This window comes from Hevea brasiliensis, chromosome 15 (genome assembly GCF_030052815.1).
Source record: "Hevea brasiliensis isolate MT/VB/25A 57/8 chromosome 15, ASM3005281v1, whole genome shotgun sequence".
NCBI classification, from domain to species: domain Eukaryota; kingdom Viridiplantae; phylum Streptophyta; class Magnoliopsida; order Malpighiales; family Euphorbiaceae; genus Hevea; species Hevea brasiliensis.
Genome location: NC_079507.1, coordinates 60800141 through 60816082, shown reverse-complemented (window position 1 = coordinate 60816082; position 15942 = coordinate 60800141). Strand labels below are relative to the sequence as shown.

The following is a 15942-nucleotide window of genomic DNA, read 5'->3' as shown; positions in this document are numbered from 1 at the left end:
CCAGAAGGGCCACCGCCTCCACCAGTTCCCACAAGTGCGGAAGGGGGACCCTTCCAACCTACTACGAGGACCCTTTCCCGCTGCGCCTGTAACACCCCTGATTTTTTATATATTATTATTGGGCTTCGTGTAGGTATCCTCAATTCGCGGAAATTCGACAGTTTGGGATCGTGAATTTCCGGCAGCACCAGCTACTTGAAAAGTCTCGAATTGGATCGAGGTTTTGGCTACCCCACCATTGTCGGGCATCGGCGCGTTCCCGAAGTCGGAATCAGCAAAGGTAAACCCGAGCCTTGCTTTTTCGTAATTTTCTAGTGCTTAAATAGGATTAAAAATTCATAAAATATTCGTGGTAGCTTAGAAAATTACGATTCTTTTTGCAATAGCTTAGTAATATTTCTAAGGACCGCGGGGCAGAGTTTTATAATTTTTAGAGCTTATTTGAGCAGTTTTTGCAAAAATGATCAATTATAAGGACTAAATTGAAATTTTACATATTGTGATGAATGATTGATTTGATGGGCCCAAGAGGGGCTGTGTGATGTGATTGAGTTGTGGATATATGGATTTTGAGTATAGAAGTGTGTTTTGAACCCTTTTGCAGGTTGGGTAAGTCCTAGGTATAGGGGAGACTCTGCCGGATTTTCGGCACGACTTAGGGCGTATTGGTCTTTTTCTTTGTTTGTATTGAGTCGATTGTATTAAATAATTGTAATATAATTGTCGTGAGTGATGCCTTCTTCCTCCGCTCAGCCGCCACAGTGATTGTCGTCAAGTCTGTGAGTAGAATATTAATTTTAATTGTAATTTCGATATTATTATATGTTCAAGCATGCCCATGCATCACTTATATGCATATATTTATGTAGTTAAACTCTAGGCACGATTTATGTTGCATTCATAACTGTTGATGTGCCATGGATGTTGTTGTGGTAATTTGGAGGCGGTGTGCGTGCGTTGGCGTGCGTGTGATGTGGTGTGGACTATGGATAGGACGTTGTAGTCACGTCTTGAGTAATTCGCTGGGACCCGATACTTCGATGTGTAGTCACGGCTTGAGTAATTCGATGGGACCCACTATTTGGTTATTAATTGGAAGTCCGAGCTTGAGTAATTCGGCACTGGGTTGGATTTAAGAGAGCTGTATAGGGGATCAGCTCCCATATGTTATGATTGATACTACAGGGTGTGTGAGTGCTCCAATTTACCTTTTTGATGTTATGATGTGAAAATGTTGTTTATGTTGCATTTCACTCTACAGGGTGCATTAGTTCAGATAGTTATAGAGATTATAGTTAAGATTGATATTTTACTCTCTGAGTCGAACGCTCACTCCTGTTCAAAAATTTTTACAGGCCACAGGAGGATATTTATTCTGGGTTAACCTGCTTTTATACTTCGCAGGTTGTTTATCGATATTTGTGTAATTTTATTTACTCCTAGAATTTTCGCATGTGTTAGCAGTAATTATTTGAATTTGGTCTGTAATATTATATTCATGTTGGACCTGTAAACTTAATATTTTAAGTCTGTTTTGATGGATTGGATGAGGGAGCTGAGCTCCCATTTATTATTATGTTGATGAGTATGTGGAGGGTGAGCTGAGCTCCCCAATGGATGGTTTATTGTGTTTACAGGTCGGGTGAGTCGAAAACTCCCCGTTGGAAAGTCCATTTTATGGCCGGACTCTGTCCGTTTGTTTTCTTGATATTGAGCCCAAATGGGCCTTAGAGTTGGGTTAATGAATAGTTAAGGCTTACTACGGGCATCGGGGGCTTTAGGCTGGCCCAGGTCCTAGTGCCGGTCCAGCCCATAGGTTGGGTCGTGACAGCGCCCAGGTCCTCATTCACTCTCTGGAGAAGAACCGATTTGTTCAGGAGAATCCAGGCTTGGCCAAAGTTCTGGGCGCTACCATATGCCTTCAGGAGGATCGGAATAGGTTGACTCCGGGTAGCATTGACGATTTCCTGGCCCAAACGATGAGTTTGAGTGTAGAGAGCTTGGTGAACCAACATATAATCAGGGAAAAAGCTCATTTTCTGAGGTAGGAAATTCTAAAAGCGGTCAAGGATGCATCCTCTGCCCAAGCTCAACTTCCATCCGCCCAAGATTATATTGTCGAACTCAAAGTTCGAATGAAGTCCTACGAGGATAAATTGGCCGAACAGGCTCATGAACTCGGAGAGGCTCGGGCGCTCAGAACTGTTGACGTCGCTCGCCTCACTGAAGAACTCAGAGTGAAAGAAGAAGAGCTTATGACGACGGAAGCTGGTGCTTATGTGAACGCCCACAGTGACCTTTTGGCCGAGCTCAGGAGGCGTTATCCTAAGGAAGACTTCTCTTGGATGGTGGACCTGGTTCCTCGAGACGAAGAGGAGAGCGAGAAAGAATCAGAGAGAGAGAGGGAGAATGAGCGAAATGTATCGAGAGATCAGGCTGGGGGAGATCCTCCAGCCGAATGACTTGTAAATGTTTACTTTGGAATGAAATGAAGTCTTTTTGCTCAATTTCTTGTTGAGATCAGAAAATGTCCAAATTGTATGAGAACTTAATTGTTTTGCATGCACTGGACTATAAACTTTAAAAACAACCATTAACCAAAGTATGAGAGATCAGAAAAACATTACAGATAAGCTTGAGATCGGGCTGAGTCCCGACCAAACACCCGATAAATCTTTAGAACATTGAAATACTTGATTTGAATTTTAGGATCAGGATCATCAATAGACCGGACATAAACCTTTAGCTTTATTTTGAGAAATAGACCGGACATAAACATTTTAACTTTATTTTAAGAAACATATGGAACACACAAGTGCGGGACTCGATTCTAGCATTAGCTAGATGATTTTCCACTACATTTGTAAAGAGAGATCGGAGACGAGACCGAATGGCATGGGGACCAGGTGTTGGTTTGATTCCCTTCGACGAGAGATCGGAAATGAGATTGGATGGCATGGAGGCTTGACATTTGTTTGACCTCCTTTGACGAGAGATCGGAAAGCCATCGACTAGATGGGAGATCGATCGAGTCATCTGTAACCGAAAAAATGTTGGGTGGGGATCGGTTTCAAAGTCGATTGACTTCGGGGGTCGGCCAAAATATAGTGTCGACAACTACAATTACAGAATGAAAAATATATATAATTTTAATAAAAATTAGAATATTTTATTATTTGAAATTCATATATATTCAAAGAAACTATTTTTTGTTAAATATGAAATTAATTAAAAACTCAAATTAAAAGTTAAATTTTTTTATTATTTTGATATAATTGATCTTAAGTATGATTTGAAATTGAAATTTTGCAGTGATATAGATTATTTTAATATTATTATCTCACATTAATTTGAAAAAATGTGTTTGAGATATATGCTAGATATGAATAAACCTTTTCATTTAATTAGATTTTAAGTAGGGTTATACCCAATTTACATTATTATTATTATTATTATTATTATTATTATTATTATTATTATGCAAGCATGAATTTTCATTTACATCAAGAATTTATTCAATTAACATGCAAATAGTAACATACCAAGTATTGATTTCCTTAGATAACTAAAAGAATGAGATAAAATAAAGAATACATGAATTTTTATGGGTTAATTGTACTAATCATCCTTAAACTTATGAGTCTTTTTATTTTCGTTCTTAAACTTCAATTTCTTAATATAAAATCACTCAATTTAAGTTTTATTTAAAAAAAAGTCACTTTCACTTGCAATAACAGGTTTTCTACTCAACATTGAAATTTTCCCTTTAAAGTTTTCTTCTACTTTGTAATCAACGATGAAATAAAATTTTGTGGTGGCATGAATTTTTTCTCTGTTTCTTTTGAGAAAGTTGTAGCTAATCAGCAAATTAAGCCAGAGCCTATTGTGGAAGATGATTTTTTGAACTGATAAACTTGTTATTGCAGGTAATAAATAACATGTAAGAGTGATTTTTCTTGAAATGAAATTTAAATTGAATAATTTTTTTTAAAATAAAATTTAAATTGAGTGATTTTATTTTAAAAAATTAAAATATAAAAATAAAAATAAAAAGATCCCAAATGCGAAGACGATTGCAATTAACTCGATTTTCATTTAAAGCAAATATTTATTATAGTGTCTGATTATCATATGCTATTATGTAATATATGACACGCGCTGAAAAAAATAAAAATAAAAAAAAAAGGGAGAGAGAGAGAGAAAGAGGGTTTTATCGGTGCTAAAAGCAGAGAAGCGAGCTTACGTATCTTCTCTTCTTTACCTCCGTTGCGGCGTGCAAGAGACAGAGAGAAAGCGAGAGAGAGAGAGAGAGAGAGAGAGTACGTGTCCAGCGAACGACGTCGTTTATTCTCAGATCTGAGGTGGCGAGAGAGAGAGAGAGAGAGAGAGGGAGGGAGGGAGGGAGAAAGAATGAGTGGCAGAGGAGGAGGAGGAGGAGCAGCTAGCAATAACAGCAACAGTAATGGGAAGGGTAATAGTGGAATTTCAGGGATTCCGCCGGGGTCGAGAAAGATGGTGCAGAGCTTGAAGGAGATTGTGAACTGTCCAGAGCCCGAGATCTACGCTATGCTAAAAGAGTGTAATATGGACCCTAACGAGGCCGTTAATCGCCTCCTCTCTCAAGGTTTTCTTTTCTTTTATTGTATTTTTTTCACTGTGCTTTTTGGGAAAATCGATTAATTTTTTTTTTCCTTCGCGTGGTGAGGGGGATGAAGGATTTGCCTTCTCCCATGGTAAGCAAAGTTTTCTTGCCTTGGAGTTAGCGATAGGCTCAGTGGAGTGAAAGTTAATTTTGTTTGTGGTTTTCAATTTGATCAGAAATCTATACTTGTAATTTGAAGTTTGTTTTATGCTTCAGTTTATTTTTTTAAGCGGCCAAAGCTGAAATTGCATGGCTTTACTTTTCTTTTTCTCTAAAATCTAGCTAATTGTTTGGAGCTTTGTGCTTTGATGTCCTACAAATAACGGTTTCTTACACAATTTGGAAGTTTTAATCCAATTGCATGATGCTGCGCAAACGTAATAATATAAGCACTATGGTGGAAGTTATTGATAACCATGGAAAAACATATCTAAAGTCTAGAAATTTTCTTTTGTAATAAAAGAAAACATAGGCCACCAATTTGATGTGCTGTGGCACAATCCATTTGTAGACATGTTAACAAGTGTGTGTGTTTGTGAATGCATGCATATATGTTGCACATGCATGTGCATATGTGTTCTTACTGTCCAACTATTCTAACAGAAAATTAACAAAGTAGAATTTTCAGCCTACTAAGCCCACAACAATATCAAAATTTAAAAGGAAACTTCTCACTCTTCAACATTCTAAATGTACTTTACAAGATTACTCGGTGTTTGGTGGCTTTGGAGGTGGTCCTTTGGTTCCCACCATTCTCCTTTTGAAGTAGAAGATGAAAAAAAGCTTTCCTTTTTGTGAATAAATCTTTTCAAGCTGCAATCATATCTAATGTTGCTTTAATTGTCAGCCAATTCTTTTTTGGTTTCAACTGATCCTGTGAGCATCAGTTGTTTTCATTTGAATATGATATTAGAAGTGTTATAATATTTAGTTGTCCGTAATTGCTCTCATTCTGATTCTCATCAACAGTTTTTCCATACCTTTTTTGATACAAGTCTGGGACTTTCCTGGAAGTTTCATTTCATCTATTATCTCCCACTCAGATTTATTTTTAACTTGAAGATTTTTCTTGCTGTAGATCCTTTCCATGAGGTCAAGAGCAAACGAGAAAAGAAAAAAGAGGTGAGTGCATGCATAATATGCAGATATTCGTCTCATATGCTTTCCTGAAAATTGATTTTGTTCAGTTGCATATGGTTAATCTATTTGCCATTGCTTATGACCCCTTTAACTGAAATCCTACTATTCCAAACCTGTTTTCTTTTCTTCTGTTGAGTTTTCAATGTAAGAAAACTAGTTTGTTAAACCATTTTTAATCTGTATTTTTATTGTCTCAGTTGCAGTCATGATGTTTCTTTTCTTTTTTTTTTTCTTTTTTTAATCTATTTTCACTTATCTTTCTGTTGTTGATTCAGAATAAGGAGATAACTGATCCAAGGCCCCGTGGTGGCAATAACACAACACATCGTGGTGGCAGAGGTGGTGCCGACCGTTATGGACGTGGTAAGTCAACCCAGTTCAGCTCTAATGGTATTTATTAAGTCAGCAATCCAATTGACAGTTGATAATCTTAGTTTACCAGTCAGGTCTTTTCTTTTGTGCTTCAATAATTCTTTTCCATGTTTCTCCAGAGACTGGTGTTTCCCATGCTAAACCTGCATACAAGAAGGAAAATGAAACACATGCTTACGCTGCTTCTTCATCTTCTGCATCCAGTATTGCAGGAAATAATGCTAATCGGAGACCACAATCATTGCTCAGGTTATCCCTGTTATTTGATATTGATATCTCACTTTTGTTTTATTCATTTGGTGGTTGAAGTGGGACTATGTTCAGTATGTGTAACACTTAGAAATCAGAATAGTGTAATGACTATTATTTGTGTTTTCAAAATGGTCCATACTTAAGACTTTTCATGCATTTGATACAATTCATAATCTTTATGCCCTACTTCAGTCCTGATATTCTAAAACAAGGTGTTGATAGATTGGTGCTATATCAAAATGCTATCCTGAGGTTTACTGGTTCATGGGTATGTGCTTTGAAAATGCACCAATCTGCATAATTTGCTGAAATGATAACGGATAGAGTCTTTCTTGGGGGCATGGAAACTATCTTCTCTATCATTTTCACCAATTGTTAAATGTAGCTTTCATCTTTTGGTAGATACAAAGAACATTCCTAAAGATGGGTAATCTTGTGAAAGAAATTATGTTCCACACACAATTTTTTGGTGTTTTGCAGAATTGCATCCAAATAGAGACTTTGTTGGTCTGTCAGTTGCTAAGCATTTAAGCTTTATCATCTGGAGCTTGAATGCAGCAATGGGGAGAAGTGCTTAAGCCTTTCTAGAATTAGGAAATAGTAAAAAGAAAGTTAATATCTGAGTTGTTACATTAGATATGTGTTGTGCTTCTGTGTTCGCGTCAAAAGTTCTTCATATGGGTCTTCAATAATTTAGATATTTTCTCCTCAACTTGAAACTTTGACATTCATCATACACATTTGTGTGCATGTGGTTACATGTGCGTAGATGTGTTATCTATCTTGTTTTGTTAATGCTGAGGAAACTTTCAATTGTTCTGTCAATGTTGAAGTATTTTTAAAATTCTTTAGATGGTGAATTTTCATATAGCGGTTGTCCCATCTTGGGATAGTTTATTGGTATGTGTGCAATACATACAACTTATGTGGCTTCATTATATTCAACAATGTTAGTCTATCAGTTATGTGGAATTTATTGTTTCTCATGTTTGTTATGCATTTCTTGCAGTGATTCTGTGGCCACAGAAAATAAAATGGCAACTGTAGGTGTGGGTGATGGAGTTTGTTTACCATTACAACCTCCTTCTGGATTTCAATCTCCCTGGTTGGGGGTTCCAGGTCAAGTGTCAATGGCTGACATTGTGAAGATGGGACGGCCGCATAACAAGGCATCTGCTATGCCAACTCTTCATGGTGTAAATCATCACCATCCTGCAGCACCTCCTTTAACAGCATCAAATCATGATTTACATTTGTCAGAAAATCATGCTGCCAAGTTGTCAGAAATAAATGCCGAGCCAGAACTTAGTGCAAGCCAACACGTTCATTCCGATGATGAATGGCCATCTATTGAGGAGCCATCGGCTGCTAGTATACCTTCTGTTTTAGGGGCACCTCATGATTCTGAACTGTATGCTGATCAAGCTAACTTTCCCTTGGATAGAGTTAATCAACACATGAAGCCTCAGTTAGATGATATTCAGCCAGCCGAAGATGGTCATGTTGAAACTCTTAATGGAAGCCATGTTGGACCTGCTTCTGTATCCAGTAGAAACATACAGGAAGATGGCTCTGTGGGTTCATCTATTTTTGATAATAATTTGTATGGGAATGTGAGTTCCTACCAGCCTCCCAGGCATGCTTTTGAGCGTGAAGGTGAGTCATGTATTCATAATTTTGCCTTTACATTGCATTTTCAGTTAGCTGCTTCTTTTTCATTTTTTAAATTACTACAGAATATCAATGTTTCTCATAGATTTTCCATATCGACTACAATGATAGTTTTACTGTTGAGTTTTACTGTTGAAAGATTGCTTTGATTTCTGAGAATTAGTCCTTCATATGAGGAACTAGTTGATCATAAACTTTTTTTGGTCTGCATGCTTAGTGATGAATGGCAGAAACACTTGTCCTGGAACTTTGATGGTAATGTGTGTTGCAATTGGCTAGGAATTTCACTGTTTATCATTGTAGCTGCTTTCCACCCTATAGTTCCATTCAAATAATGTGACTCCTTAATAGCGAATTCTTTTTTTTTGTTATTTCTAATTTGTATCCATGTCTGCTTGGAGGTCCTTCAACCTTGAATATGATGTGAATATAAGTTTAGTCTGGTGAGACTGATGAGTTATTGCTCCATCCTCTTTCTTTCTCTGTGCTCTGTCAAAACTATTTCTGCCCTTTTCCTGCCATCACCCATTGAATGAATTGTTGATTGTAGTGTCCATTATTTTTCCCCATATATGTAATACTAACATTCTCCAGTTTATGATATTTTATTAGCTTATTTATTTGTCCTTATGGGTCATTATCCTTGTTAAGGATTTATCAGCAATAATTATTGATTACCTTTCATCTTATTCTATTTCAGCTGACGATGGTGCTTCATCTGTGGCTGCAAACTTGCAGCAACTAAGTTTACAGAGTGATGATCAAGGGGCACCTCCTGAGGAGGATAATCCTTCTGTAATAATTCCAAATCACCTGCAAGTTCATGCACAAGACTGTTCACACTTGAGCTTTGGTAGTTTTGGATCTGGCATTAGTTCTGCCTTTTCTGGGCCATTTGCATCAAGGCCTTTGAAAAATAACCTGGAAGAGACATCTGAAGTCATGGATGCGTCTTCTGCTGTGCACCCAGATACTAGGTATTTTTTTTTCTTATGGTAGTGACATCTTTTGTTTTGTGTGGTTTTTCTTTATATATAATTACAGTGTTATTTTCCATGTAGAAATCCTGAGTATTATGGGGATGAGCATCTCAGAAATACTGCAAATGAAAATTTAATACATAGAGCTGGTATGAGTCCTGGCAATTATGATTCTCCTTCAGTTCCACAACCAGAGGTGTTGAAGGAGGAGACCTCTGAAGCAGCTCAGGTGAATCAATATGCATTTCCTTCATCTGCACCAGGATATAATTACGACAACTCCCAACAGTTGAATGCTGCATTTAATAATCCGCAGACAAGCTCTCAGATGCAGAATATTGCTCCTTTCTCAAGTGTAATGGTAATAATACAGACTGCACATTTTCAGTCAAATAGGCGAAATTTATTGTTGCTGAGTTGAGTGTGGAACTTTTTGTGTGCTTAAGGGTTGGCTGAGGCAATCTTTTATTAAAAGAATGAATTGGTTTTGTAGCTAAGATACTCTGAATGGATTGTTCATTTTGTTAAATGGTTTTATTTCCAAGAAATTTTTTTACTTTTCCATTTGTGCATGAAAGGTGTACTGAAGTTGTATTTTCGTTGTCCGTAAACTGCAGTTGCATCTTGAATGTGTTCATGTATGCCTTCATGCATATATATAACTATATATATTTTTTCTTACGTGAATGTCTGTTTGCTTTGTCTTTAAACTGAACTGAGAAGATTGAACTACAAAATTTGAGTTGGTTGAATTTCTTGCTTAATAATCTTTTCATTACAGCAGGCATATACAAATTCATTGCCAAGCACTTCGTTGGCTTCTCCTGTTCAACCTGGAAGGGAGCCTGACCTTCCATATTTACCTTTCCCTGTGACACAATCAATGCCCGCCAAATACAGCAATACAGCTTCTTCCATTAGTGGTACAAGCATTTCCATGCCAGAGGTATATACTTTATGTTAGCATTATCAAATATTTGTGTGCAATTAAGAAGTTGATATGTGTAACTCTTTTCTTCTTAAATAGAAAATTTATTTCGGAGAAATAAGAAACATCATTGCCTAATGATAAGGATATTGAGGTTACTTGACTTGGGATTTGGAAATCTTAGCCTTGCTCTTTTTATTGGCTATAATATACTTCCCTGACATCTGGCAATGTCTCACCATGTGTCATAAGAAGGCATTTATTTTTGTCTTTCAGCTTACATTAATACTTTCTGACTTGATATCATTCCTTATGAGTTATGATGCTCATAAAGCTTCTCATTGCAACAGTTTCTGGCCTTTGCTGCACATGGCTGAAGAATCTTAGATTAGATTTGCTCATTTCCACCTCGTTGGAGTTTTCGTTAGCTTTTAAAGGATCAGTGCTTGTGGTTCTTTCTATTTACTGCCTTCATGCGTGTGTTTTATTCTGTACATGTCTGTGCATATACAACTGCTAAGTTTTCATTTAATTCCAACATGTCCGTTTGAAGGAATAAGTTCTTTGATAGCTTTTTGACTTGTATAACTTGGCAAGTACTACTGCTTCCTAATTGGTTTTGAGTCTGGTGGATATTCCTATTTTCTGGATAAGTTGGAGGATAATTATCTCTTACAAAGGACACATGGAGTTTTTACCATTTTGTTTACATATTCAACTACTCAACTCAACTAAGCCTTTATCCCAAAAATTTGGGGTCGGCTATATGGATTCGCTTTTTCCACTCTGAATGATTTTGGGTTAAATCCTCAGAAATGTGTAATGCTTCTAAGTCATGCTGTACTATTCTCCTCCAAGTCAATTTAGGTCTACCCCTTTTTTTCTTTCTATCCTCTAGCCTAATGTGCTCTACTTGTCTAACTGGAGCCTCCGTATGTCTACGCTTCACATGACCAAACCACCTCAATCTCCCTTCTCTCAACTTATCTTCAATTGGCACCACTCCTACCTTTTCTCTAATACTTTCATTACAGACTTTATCTAGTCTAGTATGACCACTCATCCACCTTAACATTCTCATTTCTGCAACTCTTATCTTAGATGCATACGACTCTTTCAGTGCCCAACACTCACTACCATATAGCATAGCCGTATGGTATGCGGTAAAATTTTCCTTTTAATTTATTGGGAATCTTACGATCACATAAAACTCCGTGGCACGTCTCCACTTCAACCATCCGGCTTTAATCCTATGACTAACATCCTCCTCACATCCCCATCTACTTGAAGGATCGAGCCTAGATATTTAAAGTGATTACTTTGGGACAGTGCCACTCCATTCAAATTAACTCCTTCCCTATCACGGTTTGGCCTTCACCGAACTTGCAATGCATGTATTCTGTCTTCGTTCTACTTAACTTAAAACCCTTTGACTCTAGAGTACTTCTCCAAAGTTCTAGCTTCCTATTGACTCCTTCTCGTGTCTCATCTATCGAACAATATCATCCATAAACATCATGCACCAAGGAATACTCTCTTGTATATGTTTCAGTTCATCTAAAACTAATGTAAAAGGTAAGGGCTTATGGTGATCCTTGGTGTAATCCAATTGAGATCGGAAAATCTCTTGTGTCCCCTCCTTTGTGCACAATAGTAGTTGCTCCTTCATACATATCTTTCAATACTTGTATGTACCTAATAGATACCCTCTTTTGTTCTAACGCATTCCATAAGACCTCTCTTGGAACACTATCATAAGCCTTCTCCAAATCAATAAAAACCATGTGTAGATCTTTCTTCCCATCTCTATATTTCTCCATCAAGCTTCTAATGAGAAGAATCGCTTCCATAGTTGAGCGACTGGGCATGAAACCAAATTGATTGAGAGAGATAGAAGTATCATGACGTAGTCGATGCTCCACAACTCTCTCCCACAACTTCATAGTATGGCTCTTGAGTTTAATTCCCCTATAGTTTGAGCAATTCTGTATGTCTCCCTTATTTTTAAAAATAGGTACTAAAATACTCTTCCTCCATTCATCAGGCATTTTCTTTGAGTTTAGAATCTTGTTAAATAATTTAGTTAACCATGCCACTCCCATATCTCCCAAATACTTCCACACTTCAATTGGTATTTCATCGGGTCCACAGGCTTTACCTACTTTCATTCTCTTAAGTGCTTCCTTTACTTCTAAAGATCTAATCCTTCTAGTATAATTTACATTCTTTTCTATTGTTCTATAATCTATATTCACGCTATTTCCATTTTGACTATTATTAAAGAGATCATTAAAATAATTTCTCCATCTTTCTTTAATGTCCTCATCTTTCACCAACACTTTTCCTTCTTTATCCTTAATGCACCTAACTTGATTGAGATCTTGACATTTCCTTTCTCTACTCCTTGCTAATCTATAAATATCTTTCTCCCCTTCTTTAGTTCCAAGTTTCTCATATAACTTTTCAAAGGCCTGTGCTCTTGCTTGACTAACTGCCTTTTTTGCCTCTTTCTTTGCTATCTTGTACTGTTTATATGCCTCATTATTATCACATTTAGGTAATTTCTTATACCATTCCCTTTTTCTCTTCACTGCCTTTTGTACTTCCTCATTCCACCATCATCTCTCTTTTGAGGGTGGTCCATGTCCTTTAGACTCCCCAAGTACTTTTATAGCTACTTCTCTAATCTTTGATGCCATCTGTATCCACATATCATTGGCCTCCACATCTAGCTTCCATACTTCAGACTCAAGAAGCTCATTTTTGAACTTCACTTGCTTTATTCCTTTGAACTCCCACCACTTTGTTCGAGCTACACTATTTCTTCTGACCTTACTTGAATTGTTCCTAAACTTGACATCCAAGACCACCAACCTATGTTGACTTGTTAAAGCCTCTCCTGGAATGACCTTGCAATCCTTGCATAGAGCTCTATTTGTCTTCCTGGTTAAGAGGAAGTCGATTTGGCTTCTATGTTGCCCACTTTTGAAAGTCACTAAATGTGACTCTCTTTTTATAAAGTAGGTATTTGCTAGTATTAGGTCGTATGCCATAGCAAAATCCAGGATGCTTTTCCCTCCTCATTTATTTGCCAAAACCAAAACCTCCATGAACATTCTCATAACCTTGCCTATTACTTCCTACATGTCCATTCAAATCTCCACCGATGAAAACATTCTCTTCATTCGGTATGCTTTGCATTAGATCATCCATATCTTTCCAAAACCTTTATTTACTCTCACTATCTAGTCCTATTTGTGGAGAATAAGCACTAACTATATTTATTGTTTCTCCGTCTAGTACTAGCTTTACTAGTATAATTCTATCTCCTACTCTTTTCACAGCTACTACTGCGTCTTTCAATGTTCTGTCTATGATTATACCCACTCCGTTCTTGTTTCTCTCCTTTCCGGTAAACCACAGTTTGTACCCTGAATTACCCACTTCCTTACTTTTCTCTCCTACCCATTTAGTCTCCTGAATGCAAGCAATATTCACCCTTCTCCTTTCCAAGGTATCCACAAGCTCCATTAATTTCCCTGTAAGTGATCCAACATTCCAAGTACCAACCCTGATCCTCCTCCTATCCTGCTCCTTCCTAATTGGTCTCCTTCTATGATATCTTATATTATTTTCTATGTCTATCTTGTGTTCTGTTCCACTATTTGTTCTATTATCTGTCCTATGGACTAACTTCTTTACCCACACCCGTCCATGATGTGGGAACCCTTGCTCACTTAACACCACACCCGGGCGCCGGCATGGCGCGTCGCTTTCGGTGAACGCCCTACACCCTTGCATATTTATCACTACACCCGGGCTCCGATGTAGCGCGTCGTTAGTAGAGGACGCCCCAATGTTTATATCATTTGAATCCATATCATAGGGTGTGACGAAATTTTTACGCTGGTTGTCACCTACCGTAACCCTCCTCCTTTATCCGGGCTTGGGACCGGCTAAGCGCAAACTACTTAGGCGGAGTTATTTTGTTTACATATTGTTGGTGGATATTCTGATTGATCTCTTTAGTGCTTAATAATGATAATAATAGTAATAATTCTTGCCTGTGGGTGCCTCTATGGCCATTGTATTATGTTATTTTCATCTGAAATCAGATGTCTGTATTCTGATTGTCATAGATATTGTGAGAACTCAGTAGTCTTTGCTTGTGTCATTAGCAATAAATGTGCATGTCGTTAATGATGAATTGTAAGAAATGATGTAAATGAATAAATTGAGTTTTCTATATCGATGACATCATGTATTTATATATGCATTATCCAATTTTCTTAGCTGAGTTTTCTGAAGATAATATCTAGGACTATATGATGGGAAAAACCTAATTAAATCCTTTTTTGGAGTATTATGCTGTCCTTCTCTTCTGATTTATCTTCTACATGTAGCAGGCTCTGAGAGCGGGTAGTATTTCTACACCTCAGCCAAATCAGATGCTTCCTGGTGCTAGTGTTGCTACAGGGCCTACTCTTCCACAACACCTCACTGTGCATCCTTATTCACAACCTAGCCTTCCATTGGGACCTTTTACCAACATGATTGGCTATCCATTTTTGCCACAGAGTTACACATACCTGCCATCTGCTTTTCAGCAGACCTTTGCTGGTAATAGCACATATCATCAGTCCCTTGCAGCAGTGCTCCCACAATACAAGAATAATGTTTCTGTAAGCAGCTTGCCTCAATCTGGTGCTGTTGCTTCTGCATATGGGTTTGGGAGTTCAACAAGCATTCCTGCAGGAAACTTTCCGCTGAATCCCCCCACTGCTCCTGGAGGCACAACTATTGGCTATGATGATGTATTAAGTTCTCAGTATAAGGATGGCAACCATTTGATCTCTCTTCAACAGGTAATGTACTAAATGAGAATTGAGAAAATCACATGACCATGAATGTCTCTTTTTTTTTTTTTTTTTTCCTTTATAATAGTAGTGAAAAATCTTGTTTGATTCCAAATTTAGTTCATTTATTTTTTGGTTAATGAATACAATGTTCCATTTATATGCATGCTTGGAACAAGCAACCCACTATTTTCTGGAACTTTTTAGTGCTGGTGAATATTCTGTTCTCCCTTTCTTTGGGAAGCTCAAATGGGTAATTTTTTTTCCGTTTGATTGGCAGAACGAGAATTCAGCCATGTGGGTTCATGGGCCTGGTTCACGAACAATGTCTGCTGTCCCTGCTAGCACCTATTACAGCTTCCAGGGACAGAATCAGCAGCCTGGAGGATTTCGGCAAGGTCAACAGCTGTCGCAGCATTTTGGGGCGCATGGTTACCCAAATTATTATCATTCCCAAACAGGGATATCACTGGAACAGCAGCAGCAAAACTCTCGAGATGCTTCCCTTGGCGGGTCTCAGGGCCAACCGTTAAAGCAGACTCAACAGTTATGGCAAAACAGCTACTAAATGTCATCACCTCCTGCTTTTTCAGGGTCTTGTAGTGAGTTCGAAAATGAGGCCAATCATAGACATTCCTGTGATCGAGTGATTTAGAAATGATTATTGGCGGTCTAAAGAGACCCCTGACTGGCTACTGCCCTGTGCCATGAAGATGTACTTTAGATATTTTCCATCTGGTTAACTTAGGAACAATTGTGCTAATTTGGATTAGTGGACTACGTTTTACTTCTTTGTTCTCTTATCCTCATTATGATGAAATTTGCCTTCACATTTTACTGTGATTTTCTAACCATGTATTTATACAAGTGAGTTTTGGGCTGGACCCTTCTAGCGATTGCGGACTGGGTTTTATTTACTCTGCAATGCGGCTTCTAAACCATGTAGTACAAACAGTTGCCTTGTATGAAGCCCAAATCCATGCCATTTGTTCCTAGTTGCTTGGTGCATTGTTAATTGCCCTTTTTTTTTATCAGCAAAACACACAATATTCATGCTGCTACTCAATTTGATCCTATTCTTGGCTCAAATAGGGTGGCATC

General features: G+C 37.7%; 1 protein-coding gene across 4 annotated transcripts; it reads left to right on the top strand.

The window, feature by feature from the left end:
- The first annotated feature begins 4154 nt into the window (after nucleotides 1-4154).
- LOC110661852 (uncharacterized) lies at nucleotides 4155-15737 on the top strand. Of its 4 annotated transcripts, none has more exons than XM_021820636.2 (10): nucleotides 4155-4624; nucleotides 5721-5764; nucleotides 6058-6145; nucleotides 6274-6403; nucleotides 7416-8062; nucleotides 8778-9054; nucleotides 9139-9418; nucleotides 9842-10003; nucleotides 14389-14850; nucleotides 15122-15737. In XM_021820636.2, exons 1-10 carry the CDS (start codon nucleotides 4411-4413, stop codon nucleotides 15407-15409), a joined length of 2592 nt encoding a protein of 863 aa, XP_021676328.2. In that variant the 5' UTR covers nucleotides 4155-4410; the 3' UTR covers nucleotides 15410-15737. The 4 variants fall into 4 exon arrangements, with proteins under 4 accessions (XP_021676328.2, XP_021676326.2, XP_021676329.2 ...); XM_021820634.2 differs by having other exon boundaries at nucleotides 9839-10003; XM_021820637.2 differs by having other exon boundaries at nucleotides 4156-4624; nucleotides 14392-14850.
- The last annotated feature ends 205 nt before the right edge of the window (nucleotides 15738-15942 follow it).

Excerpts from the sequence above, each read along its gene's own strand:
- LOC110661852 (XM_021820634.2), top strand. The coding sequence starts at position 4,411 with ATGAGTGGCAGAGGAGGAGGAGGAGGAGCAGCTAGCAATAACAGCAAC. Across the intron at positions 5,765-6,057 it reads AACGAGAAAAGAAAAAAGAG|AATAAGGAGATAACTGATCC; the intron begins GTGAGTGCATGC and ends TTGTTGATTCAG. Across the intron at positions 14,851-15,121 it reads ATTTGATCTCTCTTCAACAG|AACGAGAATTCAGCCATGTG; the intron begins GTAATGTACTAA and ends TTTGATTGGCAG.